Source organism: Rutilus rutilus (assembly GCF_951802725.1).
Source record: "Rutilus rutilus genome assembly, chromosome: 11".
In the NCBI taxonomy this organism is placed as follows: domain Eukaryota; kingdom Metazoa; phylum Chordata; class Actinopteri; order Cypriniformes; family Leuciscidae; genus Rutilus; species Rutilus rutilus.
Window position 1 is genome coordinate 37459140 of NC_140216.1, and position 23212 is coordinate 37482351.

The following is a 23212-nucleotide window of genomic DNA, read 5'->3' on the forward strand; positions in this document are numbered from 1 at the left end:
GAGAATCCACCGAATTTTCTCTGTGGAGCAGATCTGAGGGGAACCCACCAAAACCAGAGAAAATCTCCCCAATCTTGTCCTAAAGATTTGGCAAAATATTTGGCAAAATGTCGTATTTTCCCCACGCTGGTTTTGTCCAGCCCTTGACGATTAGTGATCTGGCTCGGCGAGTGAACATCGACCTTCGGCCTACGTCTTAGCTTTTCAAACTCGTTTTGCAGAGCCCAAATCGTCTTTTCACGCCCAAAGTTGCTTATCTTAAAGATGTTTTACACTTTTTAGATTTAAAATTAGCCTAAAATAACCTACTTATAATTTTTTATCGATGTAAGTTACCTGTCAGATACTGATCCAAAAGGCAAGCGCTCCAACGGTTGATCTGCTGTTGCTATGGTTACCTCCTTTACTGCGCGTGAATACTTTTTTTGACCTACCGCGCTTTCTTTTTTGGCGGGTTCTTGCTGTTTGAAATGTTTGATGAAACGATCCTTATGTAAGACGAAAAAACTAAATTTTCAACACATTTATGTAAAATTTTAACAGTGCTAACAGTGCTGTTTTGCAACAATTTGGTTCTCTCAGTAATGGGTTTTGAATTACGAGTAAAAAGTCTGTCACATTTTGTTATACATTACAACAATCCTCAAATGTGAATTTAGAAGTCAAATTTTTTTTTTTTTTACAAAAGTTGCTAAAAACTTTGCTATATAGGACTACAAATGTCCGATTCCTCAATCACCTCACATCTTTCTAGCTGTAGTCCTCATTAAAGGGATAGTTCACCCAAAAATTCACAGAAAATTCTGTCATTAATTACTCATCCTCGTATCGTTCCAAACCCGTAAGTCTTTCATTCATCTTCAGAACACAAATGAAGATCTTTTTGATGAAATCTTTCCGACCCTCCATTGACAGTTCACGAAACTGACACTTTGACACTTCAGAAAGTTCATAAAGTGACAGTAAAACTAATCCATTCGAATAGAGTGGTTTAGTCCAAATTTTCTGAAAAGACTTGATCACTTTATATGATGAACCGATTGAATTTAGGCTTTTATTCACAAATAAACATTGATAATTTCGGGTGAACTATCCCTTTCAGCAGAATGAATGAGCACCGATTGCACTACCCTGTATTGATGACTTGCAGATGTAAAATGCAGCATGAATATGAGTGAAAGTGACAGAGAGTTTCTGCTGTGGCAATAAATGGAGAAAATGCTTAGCTCAGCAAAACTTAGACATCGTGGCTTGACCTTTAAACTGTTTCTTCATAGCACCGGAAGAGATCATAAGCTCTTTGACATGACACATGTGTAACTCATGGAGGCAGGATGAAGCTGGTATTTGCTCAAGCCGGAAAATCTAAAGTTGCTCAGTTTAAAAGCCCTCATATAAAGTGTAATTGGTGGTCTAGTTTTGGAGTATTGCGGTCTGATTCACTTTCCTCAGTGTTTGTGGTGGTGGTGGTGGCATGGCACTCTTGAGTTACATTCGGTGTTGTCAGTGATCACCTATGGCAGTAATAAAAAACCCAGAGTTTCACAAACCAAAAAGCATCTCAAAAACACCCACACAATCACATATCAGATGCTGAATTTCTGTGGAAAAAGGTCTTAGCATAAATGTGAAAATATCTCTAGTGCACATCTATAGTTTCATAAGCATTTCTGTGAAAACCCTTTTGTTTGAGTTCACAGCAACCTCACAACAAATGCCGACTCCTAAGAGAGCAAAGAATGTGTCAGATTTTGAGGGAAATAACCTCAATAAATAGGTTTTTACTCATTCTCTCTCCTGAAAAGGCCAGTGTATGTTGCGTTTTGGGTGTGCCAGGCTTGTACAAATACTTTTGCCTCCACAACCTCCTAAACCATCAAGACCACATAAGATAATCATCTTTACCAACAAGATCCTGTTGCTCTTTAGGTTGGTCAACCAGCGCCACCAGTTTGGTTTCGTTAGTAAACGACATCAACCAGCACCAACAAGCTGGGAAGTTTATGCTGCACTAGTATTTTTAACAGGACTTGGAAAAACTAAATCAAGTGTAAGAGCAAAATCTCCACATCTGAAGATCTGTTTAAGTCATTATATAAACTGAATTAATATTCAGATCCAGTACCCGATAAATTGGTTGTGAGGAATGCAAGGTCAAGGGAGAATATTCTGATAGTAATTCTCAGAAAAGAAACACTTTTCATCCGTTGAGAACACAAACATTCGTGGAATTATCGTAATGCAAAGACCCGTGTTATCTCTGCAGAATCACTGATCACACCTCAACAACATGAAATAGTGGTTTCCGCTGCAGGACGTTTTTACTACTGTGGTAAACGAACTATGAAAAGAAATGTTGACTGCTTGATGGTACAAAACTGCACATTTCTCATCTATTACCACCCACTGATACTGGCACCAATGATGGAAATAAACACAGTAAAATGCCAACACAGGAAATGGTACAAGGAATATTACCTGAGAGACGAGTTAAAAACAATAATAATAATAATAAAAATAAAAAAATATTTATTTCGGCCTGTTTAACACATTTATTACTGTAAAAAAAATCCCGTTGTTTTTACGGAAAAAAACTGGCAGCTGTGGTTACCAGAACAATACTGTAAAAAGCACATCAAACCGTAAACATACTTACGGAGTAACATGTGAATTTAACATTTTAAACATGTGAATTCAACATTTTTGTTTGAGTGTTGATATCTGTTTTGTACCATAGTATTACACTGACAAACCAACAATCTCAGCAGTAATGAGAGTCACATGATTAATCAAAGCCCTTCACAAGTAGCCTAGTTCTTCCACAAGAAAGTTAATATTAATTTACACAGAAGCTGCACAGTGTCATTCACACACACATTAAACACCATCATGGTAACACACATGAAATTTTAAAATACAATAAACATTCATTTAACAACATTAAATGTAACACAAAACCCTAATGTACATGACTGATTATAAAAAAACTAAGAAAACAGTTATTTCAACAAAAATACATCAAATGTGAAGTGTCACGCAGGGAATTGTGGGAATGTCAATTTACGTTTTTCCACTGTAACTTGTGACTTGTTCGTTTTTACTTCCAAAAACTGTAAATTTAACGGTATTTTACATTAAATGTACCGTTAGACCTATCACAGTTATTTTCCGTGTATAGTAAGGAAACTTTCTGTTAACCAATTAACAGTTTTTCACTGTAGCATTTTTACAGTCTTTTACTGTTAAAATCATGAACATTTTTTACAGTGATAGATAGATAGATACACATATATAGTATAAGTAGGCCTACATCAATGTTAATGTTAACTGTTAAATCATTTCAGTAATTGAAAAAAAAGTTGAATAAAATATAAATATTAGAGAAAAAATATTTCATGAAAATGAGAAATGTTGAAAAGTACTAAAATTTAAATAAATATAAAGCTATATAGAAATATTAAAATAAAAACAAAATTACTAAAACTTAAACTAAAGTGAAAATGAAAACTGAAAATAATACAAATAAAAGCTTAACTGGCCCCGTAAACATTTTGGGAAACTGTATAAAAAAAAGTAGCATAGTTTCAAGTTTAACAAAGCAAATATCCAACCTATTTAAATTTCACCAAAACCCCACAGACCCAGAAATAAGAGTATTTAATAAAAGTAGGGCATATTTTTTTGTCCCCCCTTGCCGAAGCAAACCCAGGAAACTTCCACCATTACTTGAAATATCCTCACCCACTCTCAGTCTTAACATCTCCTCAGCTTCACACTGTTTTTCCCTCCTTCTGAAGGGGAATCCTCTGTTTCACAAGCCACTACCATCATGCATATTAACCGGAGGCGTCGAGGCCCAATCAAACCCCACCACATTAAACTAATATATACAACCAATAGATTACAGAATGAGATCACTTAAAAAAGCAGAATTCAAAATGAAGAAGGAAGAAGGAAAGAAGGAAAAGACCGAGACACGCTACTGTTTACTTTCATTTCTTTTATTTGCAAACCCATTCATTTGTGATGGATAGTCACTTCCTTAAAATTACAATAAAAGAAACTAAAATAATCTGAAACTATATAATATAAATATTAATTCAAACTCAGCTGCTGGATGACATAAATTATGACATACAGCTGCAAACTTAAAAAAACAACCAGAGAGAATTAAGAAACACTTTTAACCCTCTGGGCTTCTTCGGTCAAAAACGGACGAAAACTTTTACATTTTTAATTTGTATTTTTTTTTTGCTTCATCGGAATGGGATGACACTTGGTAACTTTTGTTGTATTAGCTATGTGAACACACAAAAAAAAAAATCATGGACATGATTCGGATATGTTAAAGGGTCGTAAAAAAATAGTCACACTTAGCTTTCTCCGGGTCAGAAATGACCGCCATAGGAAATGAATGGGAAATACGAAAAAATACGAAAACTCAGACAAACTTTTGGTGGTACAAACTACAAATCAGCCACTGTGCAGAAAAAAAGTGCACAGCAATAAAGGGGTGACACTCTAAAACATCAAGAGTGCAAATATGACCTAGTTGGCGCGTGCTGGCGGTACACTCGGTTTTAGAGGGATTACTCAGCACTCGTTAGGAGTAAATAAATGTAATTAGATGCATTAAAAAGCTGAGATCATAAGCTTTAAAATGATATATAATTTGTGTTGTTCCATACAGTGGTTACTTAGTAATTAATTTTTTTCTTTCCGAATGGCAAAACAAATAAATAAATAAAATAAATAAATACATAAAAAAGCTATAGGCAGCCTATAGGCGGTTATAGGACATGACACATATTTCTATATTTTGAAGCCACTAGATGGCGCTCTTCTCACTTGAACATTTCTTTTTTTAGGCCTGCACTCTATTTTGATGTGAAATGTTGCATTTATAAAATATATATATATATATATATATATATATATATATATGTATTAATTCTTATTGAAAAAATAGCTCATAAAAATTATATAATTAATGCAAAGTATCATAAAAAACTCTAAAAATTCTAAATAATAATCAGAAAATATTATAGAACAAAAATATATTTGATTGGTTATCCTGGGAAAAAATTAAGTTAAATTTTAAGGCTTCGTCCGTTTTTGACCGGGAGGAAGCTAAGTGTGACCCATTTACGAAGATAAAAATAAAAGGTTCCAAAATCCTTAAAAGAATATTTTTTTCTTAGTGTGAAGAACATCTTTAATAAAACTAAAGAATATTTTGTGGAATGGAAAGATTCCATGGATGTTAAAGGATTAGTTCACTTTCAAAAAATGTTTTGCCAATAATTGACTCACCCCGATGTCATCCAAGATATCCATGTCTTTCTTTCTTCAGTTGAAAATGAATTAAGGTTTTTGAGGAAAACATCCCAGAATTTTTCTCCATTTAATGGACTTCAATGGCAACCAACTATACCACTGTTCAAAGAAGGTTCAAATGTCCGTCTCAATGTAGCTTCAAAGTCTCTACGGTACACGATCAGCCATTTTCTAAATACATATATATATATACTTTTTAACCACAAATGCTCGTCATGTACCATCTCTGAGATGTGCCACGCATTGCGTCATCACCCTAGATAAGACCTTTATTTCTGTACTGGGATCGTATAGAGACTTTGAAGCTGCATTGAGACGGACATTTGAACCTTCTTTGAACAGTGGTATAGTTGGTTGCCATTGAAGTCCATTCTGTGTAGAAAAATCCTGGAATGTTTTCCCTTTTTTCTCAAAAAAATGTCTTTTCGACTGAAGAAAGAAAGACATGGATATCTTGAATGACATCGGGGTGAGTAAATTATCAGCAAAAACTTTTTTGAAAGTGAACTGATCCTTTAAAGGTTCTTCATGGAACCATCGATTCCAGTCAAGCAGCTTGATGTATTTAAGAGAGTGTGAGCAGAGCCTGGGGCAAGTTGTCACAATGTCTGTATCTCAGTAACTAAGACGTTTAGTCACAAATGCTTGATTTCTCTAACAGTTGTTTGTTCAAAATAGTCACTTTATTATTATAATTTGTGTCACTTTATGGATTCCCAAATTTTTAATTGCTGATAATGCATAATAGATCTTAATTACTCTAATTGTGCTTTTAAAAATTCTTATATCAGCACTGTGAAATATTATATGATCAATAAGTTATGACAACATATGTTTGTGCATTGCTTTAACTCATCAAAATAAGTTAAGCAATTTTCTTTTTTTTATAAGTTATACAAGATTGAAATATTATTTTTTTAGTCAGTTTAATGTCATTTAAGTTGAAATGACTAAAAGTGAGTGTCAATAAACAGCAGGTTATCATTGTGACAACATGCCCCATTGTCCAGGTCTCTGTACCTATACAGATATTCAGAAAAAGCTTTTTATCAATCGTTTTAAAAAAAAACTTGTGGAAACCTATAAGTTTAGAGGTGGAAAAAGTCAAAATAAAAATGTGCATTTTATGAAAATCAGGGCAGATTTTCCCCGTTCCAAAATGATGAAAAATCTGTTTAAAAGGCGGGTTGAAAAGTGGAAACTCCTGAAAGCCTGTGTATAAAAACCACTTGAGAAGTGCTGTTGAGAAGTCTCCCGAGTTGGCTTGAAGACATCACACAAACTTTCGCAATCACTATGCCGTCAGCTCTGAGTAAGTGGAAGCGTTAGACCGGTCGGACATCCTCATGTGCCGTCACACATCTTTTCTCACTTTCTCTCTCTCTCACTTTTCTCTGCAGACAAAGCGCTCTTCCTGTCTCTTCTCATGCGTCTCGTGGACGCAGTGCCTGCGTACAGCAGCATGGGGGAATTATCTGAAACTTCTGGAGATGAGGTTCAGGACGTGGACGTGAAGAGTCTTCTGAACGACCGGCAGAAGTGGAATCTGATGGCAAGAGATCTACACAAGGACGTGAAGACGCTTCGAGACGAACAGGTGCTTTAGAATACAGAATTAAACAAAGGTGTGTTGTACTGCTGACTGTCTTTACCCCTAACCTTGTGTTCTTCCACCCGCAGTTTGAGAGAGATTTCAGAGAAACTGAGAATATGACGGCGTATGAAGGAGTCAGGACCAGCACGCCTCTCCTCAAACCTTCTGACGGCTGTCTGTCCAGAAACTTCAGCACAGTAAGAACATTATCATGCTTGTGATTTATCAGGGCTGATTCTTTCATTAGGGAAACTGTTCTGTCCCCTAGCATCATTTAAAAAAAAAACATATTATAATAATAACAAAAAAGTAGTTTCTAACAAAAACAATTTAAAAAATTTTTTTATTCTTTGTAAATATATTTTTGTTTTCAGATTTAGGAAGATTTAAGTTTCATTTGCTAGAATGTCTCTTTTTTTAGTCACTATATAATTCTAGTATTTCTATGAGCCCACTGTAAAAAAATAAATAAAATAAAGTTACTACCTTCACTTTTTAAGTACAATCATCTTGGATGTTTAAGTCATTTCAACTTAAATTATGTTAAACTGACTTTAAAAATGAGTTGGATCTTGTATAACTTATAAAAAGTTGAAACTTGCTTAACTTTAATAAGTTAAAGCGATGTAAAAAAAAAAACATTTTGTCATAACTTATCGACCATAACAATTTTTAGTGTGTTATTTCATAGTTTTGGTCATAACTGTGGAAAATAAATGAGTAGATGCGTTCAAAAGTTTGACTGGTACTTTGCGTTACCTTGATGGCATTTGTAACGAGTCCATCATCATTACGATCAAGCCAAGTATTTTATAGAACAGAATTTTTCCACAAACATTTATGATTGGCTATAATGAGATTAAAACGGGAGATGTTTTTAAATAACGGAATTAAAAATGTTATTTTTCTTTTCTAAAACTTAAACATATTTTCATGATCTGAGTAGCTTTATTACAAATATATACAAAGCCGATCTCACCTTCCCTACAAAAACGGCCATTATCGTTCAACACACTCTCACGGCAATTCGTAACTATTTTACATTTTGGCAAATCAGTGTGATCTAATTCATAAAATCAGCATAAGCCACACTAATTAAACTTTTATTTCTTCTAAAAACTGTACGTTTCCGAAAAATCGCAATGCAAAATCGCCACCTTGTGAAACAGTAACGTACAAAATCGAGTTGATATCGTTACACAAACTAAATGCGGTTAAAAATTAAGATGCTGGTCAGATCTTTTTATTCAGCACATGTAATAAATTCTTCTAAGTATAATAATAAATAAGTTCTGTCATGAAACTCTAGATGACGCAGGCCGATCGGTCCCTAACTCAATCTGATTGGTTGCTGCTGTATCAGTAGCCAATGAGCTCGCTGCTCGACCTTCAAGTACGTGGTCAGCATTTGCCTTAGCAGCTTCAGAAACCCTCCCCCTTCCCCAGCTCCACCTGTATAGATCTGCTACGGGTAATTCATGTACGCCGTACAATATAGCATACATGAATTACCCGTCTTACTTGCTCACAGCAGCGTGTCGTGTGTGTATTAGCGTAGCAGATCTACTCCACATATCAACATTTTCATATCCATTAACATGCCGAACACTCAGAGAGTTGTCATGACAGAAATGTTTTGATTGAATGTTTCAGGAAAGGTGTCTGGGGCGCATTTACAGTGTCCTGACGTGGTATAAAGAGAACTGGAACTACATCGAGAAGGAAAACCTGACCTCAGCCCTGGTGAACGACATCAAACACGGGACCAAACGACTGCTGGAGGCCATTAACAGCCAGGTACACACACTTGAACTCAACATCTGCGGTCCGCACGTCCTATCCAAGAGGCTTAGACGTTATTTTAGACATCATTTACAGTTTACAGTTTTAAAATGACTGATAAAAGTTGAGGTTTTGGTAACACTTTACAATACGCACATGCATTTACTCGTATTTAACGTTTCTTTCCACCTCCAGCTCCAGGTGGGTGAAGGACAGGTGGACCCGATCTCCAGCGCTCCTCTGTCGGTCAGATCCGCGTGGACACGCAAGGCCACCGTCCACTCCATCCTGTTCAACTACACCAACGTCATGATCGACACATGCAGAGCCATCAGTTACATGAGCAAAAGGAAGGGTGGACACCGGGGGAAAGACAGCAAGAGAGCCGGCCCCTGGACCTCAGACAAGAACTGATTTATTGACCATCGCAGTATACGATTCAGGGAACGATAATTTATTATTTATGAGTCTGTACTTTTTAACTTATTGAAAGTAAATGTTTATGCATTCTTGTTTGTGCAACACTGATATTTATAAATGCAATATTTATGTTCCTGTACTTTTATTTGTACAACACTGAAAATCTGTGCTGATAAATATTTATTACAAGTTTAATTTATTTGAAACTGAACGTTGAGCGCATCCTGTGATTGTTTACAATGATTGTTCAAATTAAAAACAACAAAGACAATCCAGTCACATTTGTGTGTGTGTTTCTCAAGACAATGCTTTAGAAGAAGCAAAACAAAATAAAAAGGAAAAATAGAGGGGTGGATGAGACAGCCGAGTATTTACATCCCAGCATTACGTCCTGATCCAAAGCAGTCAGTGTCCCGAGACTCCAGTGAGAGGATCCGGGTCGGTCTGTAGTGGCCGTCGGGAGCGTCTTCATCCCCAAAGCAAACTGAAAGAAACAGCGACATCTTCTTCAGCTCTCTGTGGCGAAACACTGCGAGCTTCACGTGTGCGACTCACACAACTCACCTCAGGACTGTGGGTTCAGGCATCCCTGGATCGGCTCCCCGTTTGAATCCTGGGAAATAAAGAAATGCCGGGAAATAACTGTAAATAAGTGTCCATGGAAATATGGAAGAGATTCATTAGCGTAAACACTCTTAAAATATATTACAATATAAAAAGTTATTTTTGAAATTGTCTCACAATATTACTGTTTTACTGTATTTTTCATTGAACAAAATGCAGCCTTGTTGAGCAGAAGAGACTCTTTCGAAAACATTAAAAAAAAAATCTTACCAATTATATATATATATATATATATATATATATATATATATATATATATACATACATATATACACACTACCGTTCACAAGTTTGGGGTCAGTAAGAATGTTTATTTTTTTTGTAAAGAAGTTAAAGAAATTAACACTTTTATTCATCAAGGACACATTAAATTGATCAAAAGTGGCAGTAAAGACATTTATAATGTTACAAAAGATTCTATTTCATATAAATTATGTTCTTTTGAACTTTCTATTCATCAAAGAATCCTGAAAAATAAAATGTATGGCGGTTTCCACAGAAATATGAACTGTTTTCAACACAGATGATAATCAGAAATGTTTCTTGAGCATCAAATCATCATATTAGAATGATTTCTGAAGGGTCATGTGACACTGAAGACTGGAGTAATGATGCTGAAAACTCAGCTTTGATCTCAGGAATAAATTACAATTTACTATATATTCACATAGAAAACAGCTGATTTACACTGGAATAATATTTCACAATATTTGCTGTATTTTTAATCAAATAAACGCAGCTTTGCTGAGCAGAAGAGACTAAAAACATAAAAAATCTTAGCAACCCCAAACTTGTGAACGGCAGTGTATATACAGTACCAGTCAAAAGTTTGGAAACATTACTATTTTTAATGTTTTTGAAAGAAGTCTCTTATGCTCATCAAGCCTGCAGTTAAAAAAATAAAAAAAATAAACAAAAAACAGTAATATTATGAAATATTATTACAATTTAAAATAATGGTTCTCTTTTTTAATATACTTTAAAATGTAATTTATTTTTGGGATGCAAAGCTGAATTTTCATCAGCAAGTACTCCAGTCTTTGGTGTCTTATGATCCTTCAGAAATCATTCTAATATGATGATTTATGATCAATGTTGGAAACAGTTGTGCTGCTTAATATTTTTTTTATAACCTGAGATACTTTTTTCAGGATTATTTGATGAATAAAAAGTTAAAAAGAACTATTTATTTAGAATAGAAATCTTTTGTAACAATATACACTACCGTTCAAAAGTTTGGGAACAATATTTTTTTTTTTTTAAAGGAACACTCCACCATTTTTTGAAATAGGGCTTATTCACCTTCTTTCCTACATTTAGATAGGTGGGCAAATGCATTTTTGTCTCAGTGCATGCATTGTTTTAGTTTGACAGGGTCGGCGCTAGCTTAGCTTAGCATAATGAATGGAATCCTTTGTTGCCAGCTAGCATGTCCTGAGTAAAAGTGATATAAAAAATAAAAATAAACCACCTAATTACTTCTTGTGGCCTGCGTATTCACAACAAGTACAAATAGTGATGCAGATTAACACTAGGCGATTTCCTAGGCAGATATTGACTTGGGACTATATTAGGGGGAAGCACAGGCGAAGCACTGCTACTTGGGCGCAGAGATATCACGCCCAAGTAGCAGTGCTTCGCCTGTCCTTCCCCCTAATATAGTCCTTAATATATAAGTCAATATCTGCCTAGGAAATCGCCTAGTGTTAATCTGCATCACTATTTGTACTTGTTGTGAATACGCAGGCCACAAGAAGTAATTAGGTGGGGTTTTTTTATTTTTTATTTCACTTTTACTCAGGACATGCTAGCTGGCAACAAAGGATTCCATTCATTATGCTAAGCTAAGCTAGCGCCGACCCTGTCAAACTAAAACAATGCATGCACTGAGACAAAAATGCATTTGCCCACCTATCTAAATGTAGGAAAGAAAGTGAATAAGCCCTATTTCAAAAAACGGTGGAGTGTTCCTTTAAAGAAATTAGTACTTTAATTCAACAAGGATGCGTTAAATTGATAAAAGGTGATGGTAACGATTTATATTGTTAGAAATGTTTTTATGAATAAATGCTGTTAACGTTTTACTCATCAATGAATCCTGAAAAAAGTATTCCAAAAAATATATTAAACAGCACAACTGTTTCCATCATTGATAATAACTGAGTATCAAATCATCATATTAGACTGATTTCTGAAGGATCATAAGACACCAAAGACTGGAGTACTTGCTGATGAAAATTCAGCTTTGCATCACAAAAATAAATTACATTTTAAAGTATATTAAAAAAGAGAACCATTATTTTAAATTGTAATAATATTTCATAATATTACATTTTTTTTTTTTTTTTTAACTGCAGGCTTGATGAGCATAAGAGACTTCTTTCAAAAACATTAAAAATAGTAATGTTTCCAAACTTTTGACTGGTACTGTATATACACACACACACACACACACACACACACACACACACACAACATAAAATTAGTTTTTGCAATTCCCTTTATCATCAATAATAATTCTCATAACTGAAATAGTTTTCTTTTTTTTTTAAATCAGCAAAAGCAAAACTAATATAGACCAATTAAGCAGAAAATTATACGATTACGTATGAATCATTTACAATTGAATGTTTTATTTTTTTGCAATGCAATAAAAAAAAGGGAAAAAAAAATCTTAAAGCAATTTATTTAGAATTTAGGGGTGAAATATAAAAAAATGTGACAGCTTTTGTGAGATCACTGATCTATAGAGCAGATGACATTTGATATATGAAAAACAAATGTTAATGATAAAAGATACACAAAATAGCTGGGGGGGGGGGGGGGGTATATGGTATATTCAATAATTTATCAATTTAAAAACATTAAAATAATATACATTATCAAGGTGGACGGTCAGTAGATTTCAGATTCGACACACTTGCTATTCAACCATAAGATGTGGCCAGTATCATCATGTATAGGCACACTGAGTATATGGCAAAAATCAAATGACAGAATGCAGGCTGATATATAGGACTATATTTGGCAATATTCAAGGCATTACATTAGAGTTTGAGGATGACATCAGCACTCTCTCTCTTGCAAGTCTGGATTCCTCAGTTCTCAGAAACTTGCAGAGAAGCTCTTCAGTGAGTCGACTCGAGTGGCCTCATGAAACCGCCTCACATCCGTCTGAGATCCGGAGTGGACAGAACTAAAAGTCCTGGGTTGCAGGAACTTTCTTCCCGTTTTCATTCAACACTGGTCTGACTGACACAACAAAAGCATCATCCAAACATACGCGATCCCAAAGAATTCAGACGTCAGAGCTGATTCATCTCCATTTCTTTTATTGTGCAACACGCTTTGAAATAGCTGTTTGACAGAACTTCTGCACACAGTCTTCACTGCAGTCTTTTAAGGGTGTGCACGAATTTTCGATCTTTAATTATTATTCGAAAAATAAAATTTTACTACATTGTTTTGCTGGTCGTAAATGCAGTAAATCCATGTGGATCCAAAGCGCTAGCTCGCAGTTATAAGTAAATGCACTGGGTGGCGCTGTGGAGCGTGTTTAACAACTTGTCTGTAGTTGATCACATAATGTTGTCTTCTGCCTCGCGAAGTTTGGAATTACTTAAAAATGATGAAAATTATCTTACTAAATTATCTGACAAAATGGAATTACTTTTGATCAAATGAATTAATGAATCTGAGTTATAATATCATCACCACGATGAGAAATCACATGAAATCCAAACACCAGTCGTTGAGGAAAGACAGCTTGTCCATCACTGCGTTCATGACTGCAGGCAAGCGCTGTATCCCGAGTGAGCGGAGATGATTATTATCTGATAGCAAAATAATTGAGACATATGCTTCCTTTAAAGCTACACTGTGTAGGATCTTCTCCCATCTAGCGGTGAAATTGTTTATGACTACCAACTGAATATTACTTTCTAGCATAGAGATCATATAATAAAGGCTAGATGTCTTATGGCGGAGTCACTTTCGGCATCACCGGCGGCCATCTTGCCACAGGGAAGCTGTGAATTAAGGTGAGTGATCAGCACGCACACAAATCCTCTTATCTCGCTGGAATCTTGACGGATTTACAAACGGTTTGGTTTCTTACAAACGTTATTAACGTGGCTATAATTCTTTCATATGGAAGTCCATTGTTATAATTATTCATATGTATGCAGTGTCATAACTACATCTCTGACGTTGATAACAAACCAAACCGTTTGAAAATCGGTTGAAAATTGAGCAAGTTATGGTTATTTAAAAGTACATGCACCATGTTACGAGTGAGCGAGCACCCTGCGGTAAGATGGCCGCCGTTGGCCAGCAGCGCGGACGAGACATCTAGCCTTTATTATATGATATCTATGCTTTCTAGCCCCTCCCGTTCCGAGGGCGCTTCAACTCCTACGGTGGCCGTATTACTTAAAATCTGCCGGCAGTCGCGAGTAATCTCCGAGTTTTCTCACTCGAGCATGTGGATTGTGGATATTAGGCCTATTGTTTTTATCAACATTAACGTGAAACAATATAAACATGATAATCATACGCTGACTCGAGTCTACATGTACGATAACTGGCGCAGTCTGCTTTATTAGCCGTTTTTTAGCCGTCAACTGTGAGGTATTTAAGAACCTCTTATGTTATCGTGAAGTGGTTTATTTTGCTAAATAATTTTGATTTTAGTTGAAACTATTATGAGAAAAGAGACCTAATTGTGGCTTTATGATTATATATACACACACACACACATACAGGGGTTGGGAAAAAACTGAAACTCTAGCCAATATAGTGTTGGAGGTTTCATGCACCAATCTTCATTCCATCAGTAAGAGCCGAGTGTGAACGCTGAATTAGCGGAGCGACAGCACAGCCGTACAGAAGAGATTGCAATCCACACAACATAATGGGAGACATATCAGCTTAAAAGAGGGTGAATTGTTGGTGTGTGTGTCGCTGGCTCATCTGTGACCAGGACAGCAGGTCTTTGTGGTGTATCGAGAGATAATCGATCCAGGGTAATGTTGACGAAGGACGAATCACATCCAACAGGAGTAAATGTCGACGCACTAGGGATCCGTCTGAAAGGGATGTACGGGTACTAAACCGGATTGTGTCCAAAAAAAACCCATAAAACCCCAGCAGCCCAACTCACCGCAGAATTAAACGAACACCTCGACTCTCCTGTTCGTCTGGTTGAGAGAGTCAATATTGGCGGCCGGCCTGCTATAGCCAAACCTGCGGTCACTCGTGCCAATGCCAAACGCCCGTTTCATTGGTGCCAACAGTGCAAATCTTGGGCTGTGGACAATTACCCCTTTTCCACCAAGGCAGTGCTGGTGCCGGTTCGGAGCCGGTGCCTACTCGCGAACCAGTTCTTTGTGTTTCGACAGCCAAAGAACCGGTTCTCGGCCAGGAAAATTGGTTCCACAGAGGCACCAACTCTTTGCTGGACTAGAACCGTTCTTTTACCACGTCATGCTTATGTCGGGGACGGGGTTATTGTCGAACTTCTTCTCGAACGTCATCTCCGTCTATAGTAATCCAGACGAGCGGCACAAATGCGTTCTAAACGTCTTCTTCTGACCCCAGTATAGGATCGCAAAGCCAGGAGAAACATTTGCAGAAAGACGATGTAGTCCAACATTGCAATTGTTATGCTTGAAGTTGCCGCAAGCGTTTCTGGGAAAGCTAAGACGTATGGCAACGTACACAGTGACGTAACGACGTCGTTCGCTGGGCTCTCTAGTCAGTGGAAAAACAAACAGGTTCTGAGAAAGTTCGCAAGTTGAACCAACTTTAAACCAGCACCAGATCCGCACCAGTTCTTTTTTGGTGGAAAAGGGGTAAATGTGAAACATGTATTGTTCTCTGATGAGTCCACCTTCACTGTCCTTCCCACATCTGTGTGAGTTAGAGACGCCCCAAAGAGGCTCAACACCTGGACTGTCCAGAGTGAAGCACACGGTGGATCAGTGACGGTTTAGGCTGTGCCGTTCCCGACTGTGCTGCCAAGCTCAGTGCCAAGGACTACCGAACCATTCTGGAGGACCATGAGCACCTGATGGTTCAAACACTGGTCCGTGTATCAGGATGATAATGCACCAATACACACAGCAAGACTGGTGACAATGGTTTGATGAACATGAGAGTGAAGTTGAACATCTCCCGTGTCCCGCACCCTCACCAGATCTCGATATTACTGAGCCACTCTTTTGGAGGAGCGATCAGAAAACGGGTTCCCCCTGACCCGGACACTGTTCTGCAAGAGGAACGGCTCAAAATCCCTCTAGACGCTGTGAAGGACTTGTGTCTGTCATTCCAGAGACGAGCTGAGGCTGTACCGGCCGCAAAAGGAAACCCTACACCGTACTAATACATGACTGAGGTCTAAAACCAGGTGTTTTAGTTTCACTGTCCAACCCCTGTGTGTGTGTGTGTGTGTGTGTGTGTGTGAGGCTACTCTTTATTTTAAGGTGTCATTGTTACAGTGCAATTATATTTTTAAGTGCGGAGTCATTTTAAGCAAGTACATGTACTTACTATAGGGTTAGGGTAGGATTGGGGTTTGGATGAGGGTTAGTTGCATGTAATTATGCATAATTTACTGTTATTACTATGGTAAGTACATGTAACATATGTAACAAGGACACTGTAAAACAAAGTGTTACCTTTATATATGAAGAGTTTAGATGCAAAAGCCTCTGAGTGCCATCTGAAATTTTCTTCTAGAATGATCATTTTTATCAAGCTCGTATATTTAAGTTCAGTAATTTCACTTAAATGACAATTAATAGGTAATTTTCATTGCCATTTAAGTGAAGGTACTATTTTTTTTACAATAGCTGTTTATTCTAAATGTATTTATTCCATTATATGTAATATTATGTATAATAATCTGTCTCATCTAGCAGGCTTATGATGTCCTCTGGAAATGCTAATGTTCAGACTCGAGGGGCTTTTCCGTGCGAGGCAGTTTAGCCGACACGCAGAAATCTACAACTTCCTTTTGCATCTCATTTGTCTCTAAACGTCTCCCATCATGCCAAAAATAGACGCAAATTTTTGTAGAACAAGAAGCGCACAAATAAATCCCTATCAAGTCCCTAAAGCCTCATCAACATTTCCTCATTTTACATTTAACCGTGATGAAGCTGTAGGACGAAGACGCCCTCTGAACCCTGCTGACCCAAACGCCCGTCACGTCTGCTGAAGAACACAATCACGACGGAGCATCACACACTGTAAATCACAGCTGCAGGAAGTGATGCGTGTTCTGGCACTCCATGACCCCGCACATGAAAAAAACACATCATTATTATCAGAAATGATGCAGTCACTCTGTATTATAAACACACGCATCCCAGAAGCCCTTTATTCTGAGGAACTGAACCGTCCTGCAGCGACTTCGGACAGTGACGTGAAACCTTTCTTAATGACATTTCCAGGAAATTGTAGGATGGTGTACACCCAAGATATGATACGATTCAACCCAAAAAGTCACGTCTTTCCAAACCTGCCAATGCCGATCATCTCAAACCCGACAAAAATCAAGCCATTAATTGGTCTATCTGGGATATCGGGATGTCAAATGTCAAAAGCGTCTCAAATGCTTTCAAAACAGAAAAATAGCATGAAAAAATAAAATTATATATCAGCAAGGCCAATTAATAGGTCAATATAGAAATATAATTATCATATTACATTTGGATTTATATGTAAATGGAAGTATATATCATATACTTTTGGATTATCATCCCTGGCCCGTAATTACACCTGATTGGCCAACAGAAGTGGTGTTTTGTAATCACCTTAAATTTACAATCAGTTTTGTCAATGTAAAATGCACATCATCTGTTTTCAAACGTTTCAATTTGCATAAATAATGTGAAAATAAGCATTTAATTTACCCACATTTAATATTAAACATTAATCCCAATGAAGACTTTCTTACAACTCAACACCACAACGCAGGGGTTGTGGTCAGAGCGTTGATATGTGGTTGCTAGGTTGTATAATAGTTTGTAGGGCGTTGCTAGGAGGTTGCTAAGGTGCTGGGAGCGTTGCTATGGTTTTCCAGCAGGTTGCTAGGGAGATCAGTGTTGTCTGCTAGTCCAAGTCACCGTCAAATCTTTATCTTTTCTAGATATGAAGAGGGTCCGTAAAGTAAAATCTAATCGTTTATTAAAACATAACAATTAGAACTTGTGATAAAAGAGTTCATTACTCCAGTCTTCATACTGTGTGTGTGTGTGTTCATGTTTTTCTATCCCGGTGGCGATATTGTTTTTCCCAGGATGGTAGGGGAAGACTCATGAATATTCATTAGGGTAGTCATCCCTGATTGGTCTTAACCCCAAAGACGGGTAGGTTTAGGGCGGGGTTAGGAGTAGGTCATCAGACCCCCAGTGGCAGGTAGGTTTAGGGGTGGGGTTAGGGGTAGGTCATCAGACCAATCAGGGATGACTTCCCTAATGAATATTCATGAGTCTTCCCCTACCATCCTGGGAAAAAAAATATCGCATCCCGGTGGGGACTTCAACCTGAATGCACACAGACTCATGGGGACTCGTGTCACAGTGGGGACCTAACTGAGGTCCCCATGGGTAAACAAGCTTATAAATCATACAGAATGAGTTTTTTGGAAATGTAAAAATGCAGAAAGTTTTCTGTGATGGGTAGGTTTAGTGTAAGGAGATAAAATATACAGTTTGTACAGTATAAAAACCATTAAGTCTATGGAGAGTCCCCACAAAGATAGTAAACCAGACGTGTGTGTGTGTATCACAAACTCATACGCCTCAAACAAACACAAATCATGCATAAACCCTTAACATACAGTATGTGAGTTAAACACACATGATTTGTTCGGTTTACTGACCCAGATAAAGCACAGTGGGGATGAAGCCCCAGCGGATGACGAACTGGCCGCACTGGAACACCTGCTGCAGCCGCTGCTTGCTCTCTTTGCTCAGTTTGGTCATGATTTCACTCAGATTTGATCAAATATCGTCTCTGGATCCGATGTGGAGCAGTGAAGGGCACGGAAGACCGCAGGAACCACGTGTATGCCGTAAAGTGTGCGGCGGTGGCGTTTCTGTGGTAACTGATTTGCGACAGTCGCAAAAAGGCGGCACAGTGACACCTAGTGGCCACACAAGGGACATCGAGACACCCGACAGAGACGAGATAATGTGCATTTTGATCAGTTATACACACGTTTGAGAACTATTTACATGTGACATGCTAAATGTAACTCGAGGGGACATAATTGTGATGCTAGATTGTTTATTTATCTTAACATCGACATGTTCTAAGTGAATTATATGCAGCTTACATTAATTGTTTTGAGCTACGTGAAGTAAGAGATATTATTTCAATATAGTTAATTTGTGTTTCAGTTTGACAAATTGGTCTTCAATAAAGAGAGTTTAGAGATTTCATTAGGCATATTTATTTTAAAAAGTCATCATTAACATTAAATTTTATAATGTATGTAAATATATGCATTTTGATCATTTAGTTTACTATTACTGACTGATGACAGATAAATAAAATAACAGAATCCCAGTCAGATTATCACTTCTTATAATTACACATTACACTATATAATAATATGACATATACAAGCTTTTAAGATTAATTGACAATATATTGAATGTTTCAGCTCAATTGGACTATATATTTATGATGAAAGATTAAGATGTTTGGGGAAAAATACAAAGAACTAAATAACTGCATGAATTATCAAATTAGTATCAAATTAAATAATCAAAACATGAACTTTACAACCCTAAAAACTGTAATTAATTATGTACACAAGCCGTTGTTACCAAACAGACATTTAATTTGAATACAAAATAAATTCACACATCACTTTTGTTCAATCGTTTAATCTCCAAAACTGTTCAGAAGGAATAAATCTATTGTCATTAAAAGTTGATTCGAAAAACATTATTAACTATATAAAAATCTAGAGGCATGCTGAAATAGAAATCTTTATTTTCAGAGACTGTAACCATGTTATTTTGTTGATGAAAGGCAAAAAAAGAAAAAAAAGGACTTTAGTACAATAATATTTACAGTTCACAAGAAAATATTCACATTCTCAAAATAATCTGAATACGGACACGACCACTGTTATTGAGGACCCACTTCAAATTAAAAGCACAAACCATTATGACCAGAAAAAAATTCTTCAAAAACACTTCCAATGAGATGTCTTCCAAAATATAATCATGATAAAACCAGACAAATATTGATGCAACCTCACAGTGATGCACCAATGAGAAAAGAAAGAAGCTATAATTAGTCCAAGAAAAAACGAGAAAAAAAAACACTGATTTCTCTTTCATTTTTATATCAAGAAATGGTTTCTGGCTTATAATCACACTGTTTCATGGGTCTCTGCCGTAGTGCTTTGCATTGAAAGCATGACATCAGTTGCTGAACTCCCATAATGCATCTCTTATGGCCTCGCGCATCCTCACACACAGCAATTCAAAGCATATTGCTTTTCAAATAGCGCATGAAAAACAATGTAAACGAAGACGACCACAGTTTTGTTTCGGTGTCTTATTCCACTCTGGGTTTTTGTGATCGAGCGTCCAAATTCCCATGGAAACAGTGTGAAATGATGGCTTCGGTTCAAGCCCAGTGCATGCTGGGATACAAAGAGCAGGGGGAAACTGCAGAAGACGTGTGAGCTGCGAACGCACACGTAAATTCAAACCACACACGGTTCAGTGTGTGTGATCTTTTCTCGAACGCATCTAAAAAAAAAAAAATACACAACACAGCTCGTAATCGCATGTAAACTTCATGGATCGACTTCATACCTTGAAGAACAAACTGGGAAAAAAGTTAAAGTTTGCTTTAAAAACACTTACTTCAAAAATACATGACTTTGGTAATTACACACAACTGACAGAAAACAACTAAATAAAACCTAGAAACAGACCGACTTTCCCGTAAGGTGCAGTTTTGTGCCTGTGTGTGTTAGAGTCGCATTACTGTAGTCAGAGGGTCACAGGTCAGAGGTCACGTGGATACTGATGGTGGGCGAGCGCTGCCGATGCTGGTGGGCGGGGCTTAAGTGCTCAGAATAGGCCACGCCCTCGTCCTGCAGGCCCCCGTCAGGAGCGTGATTGGCCGTGGGACTGGACGCGCGGCTGGACGACTGGTTTCCGCCGGAGAACACGTTGCTGACCTGCTCGAACGAGCGCGAGAAGACGGCGCTGGCGGTGCGCGACAGGCTGAGCGAGCCGCTCTTGGGCACCGATTGGCTGGCCGTCAGCGTCAGGCGTTTGAGTGACAGGAGCTCCAGGTTCTCGCTCATGGCGCGGACGGCCGCCTGCTTGCGCGTGAGCTGATCCATGTCCTTCTCTTTCTCCTTGTCTTTGCTGGATCTGCCCGTCAGACGACGCAGACCCTTCCCCGTGGGCTTGGCGACCGAGGCTCCGCCCACGCTGTTGCTGATGACGATGGTGGGGGGGCTGGCCTGGCCCTGAGCTCCCGCCGCCTGGGTGCAGATTCCCTCGTCCACCTCCGCGATCTCCGTCAGCTCATCCGGGGAACCCAGATCCACTGCGTCTGCGCCGCAACACAACACACTTTTAGAAGAGCACTTCCCAGAGTCGCCCTGCATCTCATACACGCAACCCAACCGTTTCTTACTCGTTTTGAGGTGCTGCTGATTGCAAAAAGTGTTGTGTTTTCGCTCTATATAACAAAATATATGCATTTTTGCTTCCGACTAGCATTTGTGAAGTGAAGTCGTCTTGGATTATCTCTTATTTACCAGAAAAATGAGTCAAGCTACAACTATTTGTTCAATTCGCAGCTGATTTTTGACATCTGTTAATGTTAATTTCAACATTTACTAATAAAATTAAAAGTTGTATGTGTTAAAATTAGTTATATTAACATGAACAAACAATGAACAGTTATATTTTTATGACCTAACGTTAACAAAGATGAAGAAATACAGTAACAAATGTATTGCTCATGGTTAGTTCATGTTAGGTAATACATTAACTAACGTTAACAAATGAAACCTTATTGTTTACCCTAAAAACTTGTTTTGTAAAACTAATATTTTACATATTTTACAATATTAAACTGTGATGGAACATTTTTATTGATTTTTTAAACTATAATTTTAGGCCTTTTTTGCAAATCAGCAGAATTAATTTTTTTAAGATGCAGGGCTGACACTAACATATATGTTATATTTTTATATAATACATGTTATATTATCAATATATAATAGGTTGAATCTCACAAAGAAATATCTAGGTCATATTTCACCCCAAAAATCAAAAGGAAAATCAAAAAATGTAATCTAACATACAGTACATACTTATATATCAGAGTTAAGTTCATTTTCCCCTAAAACTCACATTACGGTGTCCTAAAGTGGAGTTCGTGGAGATTAAAAAATCTTTGTAATCATCATCAGACATCACATAGCATTAGATATTAGGGATGTAGAAAGCACATGAATGTTCCCAGAACATCAGATTTCAGAGCGTTATCGGGACAGACGGATGAGAAAACACAACACTAGAGCTCAAACTCTACACATGTCCTTCTTCAAGAGTCTTCAGGGAAACAAGAGCAGGTGTTTCAGCAGAGGGAGCTGTCGGCAGGGCCGGTGTTTTTAGGGAGAAGGAAGGAAGTGTGCAACATCACAAACCAGAAGCTCAGACTAGAAGAGAAGGAACAGACTGACAGGAAGTTCTGATGTTTTCTGTTGGGATGCACAATATATTGCAACCATACTGGTAATTGACACACTTATCAGCTCTAATGTCCATGAAACCTATTTTATAGGTCCATACCACATCATTTCCTGTCAGTCTTGTCTCGTTTCTCGGGCATCTAAAGGGAGGTCGTTTCCCTTGGCAACCCAGTGGATAAGTGGGAAAAGGAGGTTTCATAAATGGCTTTTCTGAATGCAGCAGAGATTGAGTGAGCCGGGGACTGAAGCGGTGCGGGTCATTTCCATGATTGGTTAGCTGTGAGTTCGGGAGGTTTGATCGGATGGAGAATAAGACAGAGATATGGAACGAGTTAGACAGAAATAGACGCAAGAGTGTTAAAGAGTGTTAAGACATAACAGGGACATTCACAAAGTTAAGGAGAGGATTTCAGGAATATTCCAGGATCAGGAGAAGCACGAGCCACAACGCTTGTGATATAATGTCAATCACCACAATAACACATTTTAATTTGTCCCTATGTGAATTTTTTTTTAATAAATCAAAAATAAATATTTATTTAAAAAAATTAATGAATAATAATATACTTGTATAGAATTACAACATTTAATTTGATGAATAATAAATAAATACATTTTTATTTAAATAATTCATTATTATAATAAACAAGTATAATTGTATCTCTTTACAATATATAATGTAATATGTAAGAAATACATATTTAAAT

General features: G+C 37.3%; 4 protein-coding genes across 6 annotated transcripts in view; 1 reads left to right on the plus strand and 3 right to left on the minus strand.

The window, feature by feature from the left end:
- Positions 1 to 5463: 5463 nt before the first annotated feature.
- il6 (interleukin 6 (interferon, beta 2)) lies at positions 5464 to 9127 on the plus strand (the record flags this gene model as incomplete). The annotated part of the gene is made up of 5 exons (XM_084423108.1): positions 5464 to 6649; positions 6738 to 6934; positions 7018 to 7128; positions 8585 to 8728; positions 8909 to 9127. Exons 1-5 carry the CDS (start codon positions 6634 to 6636, stop codon positions 9125 to 9127), a joined length of 687 nt encoding a protein of 228 aa, XP_084279234.1. The 5' UTR covers positions 5464 to 6633.
- tomm7 (translocase of outer mitochondrial membrane 7 homolog (yeast)) lies at positions 7850 to 18844 on the minus strand. The gene is made up of 3 exons (XM_084423118.1): positions 18645 to 18844; positions 9698 to 9746; positions 7850 to 9617 (listed from the first exon to the last, which is right to left on the minus strand). The coding sequence occupies exons 1-3, from the start codon at positions 18745 to 18747 to the stop codon at positions 9602 to 9604; spliced, it is 168 nt and encodes a 55-aa protein (XP_084279244.1). The 5' UTR covers positions 18748 to 18844; the 3' UTR covers positions 7850 to 9601.
- Positions 18845 to 19743: 899 nt separating this feature from the next.
- On the minus strand, positions 19744 to 23028 carry LOC311299510 (hyccin-like). Its single transcript, XM_084423107.1, has one exon. It carries the CDS (start codon positions 21504 to 21506, stop codon positions 20790 to 20792), a length of 717 nt encoding a protein of 238 aa, XP_084279233.1. The 5' UTR covers positions 21507 to 23028; the 3' UTR covers positions 19744 to 20789.
- LOC311299504 (hyccin-like) overlaps positions 19744 to 23212 on the minus strand; it is a 37835-nt gene continuing 34366 nt past the window's right edge. For all 3 annotated transcript variants that reach the window (XM_084423095.1, XM_084423096.1, XM_084423094.1), the window contains exon 12: positions 19744 to 21355. The gene's annotated coding sequence lies outside the window, so the exon portion shown is untranslated. The remainder of the gene's footprint in view (positions 21356 to 23212) is intronic.

Excerpts from the sequence above, each read along its gene's own strand:
- tomm7 (XM_084423118.1), bottom strand. The coding sequence starts at position 18,747 with ATGACCAAACTGAGCAAAGAGAGCAAGCAGCGGCTGCAGCAGGTGTTC. Across the intron at positions 9,747-18,644 it reads CCCCACTGTGCTTTATCTGG|GATTCAAACGGGGAGCCGAT; the intron begins GTCAGTAAACCG and ends TTTATTTCCCAG.
- LOC311299510 (XM_084423107.1), bottom strand. The coding sequence starts at position 21,506 with ATGCATATATTTTGTTATATAGAGCGAAAACACAACACTTTTTGCAAT.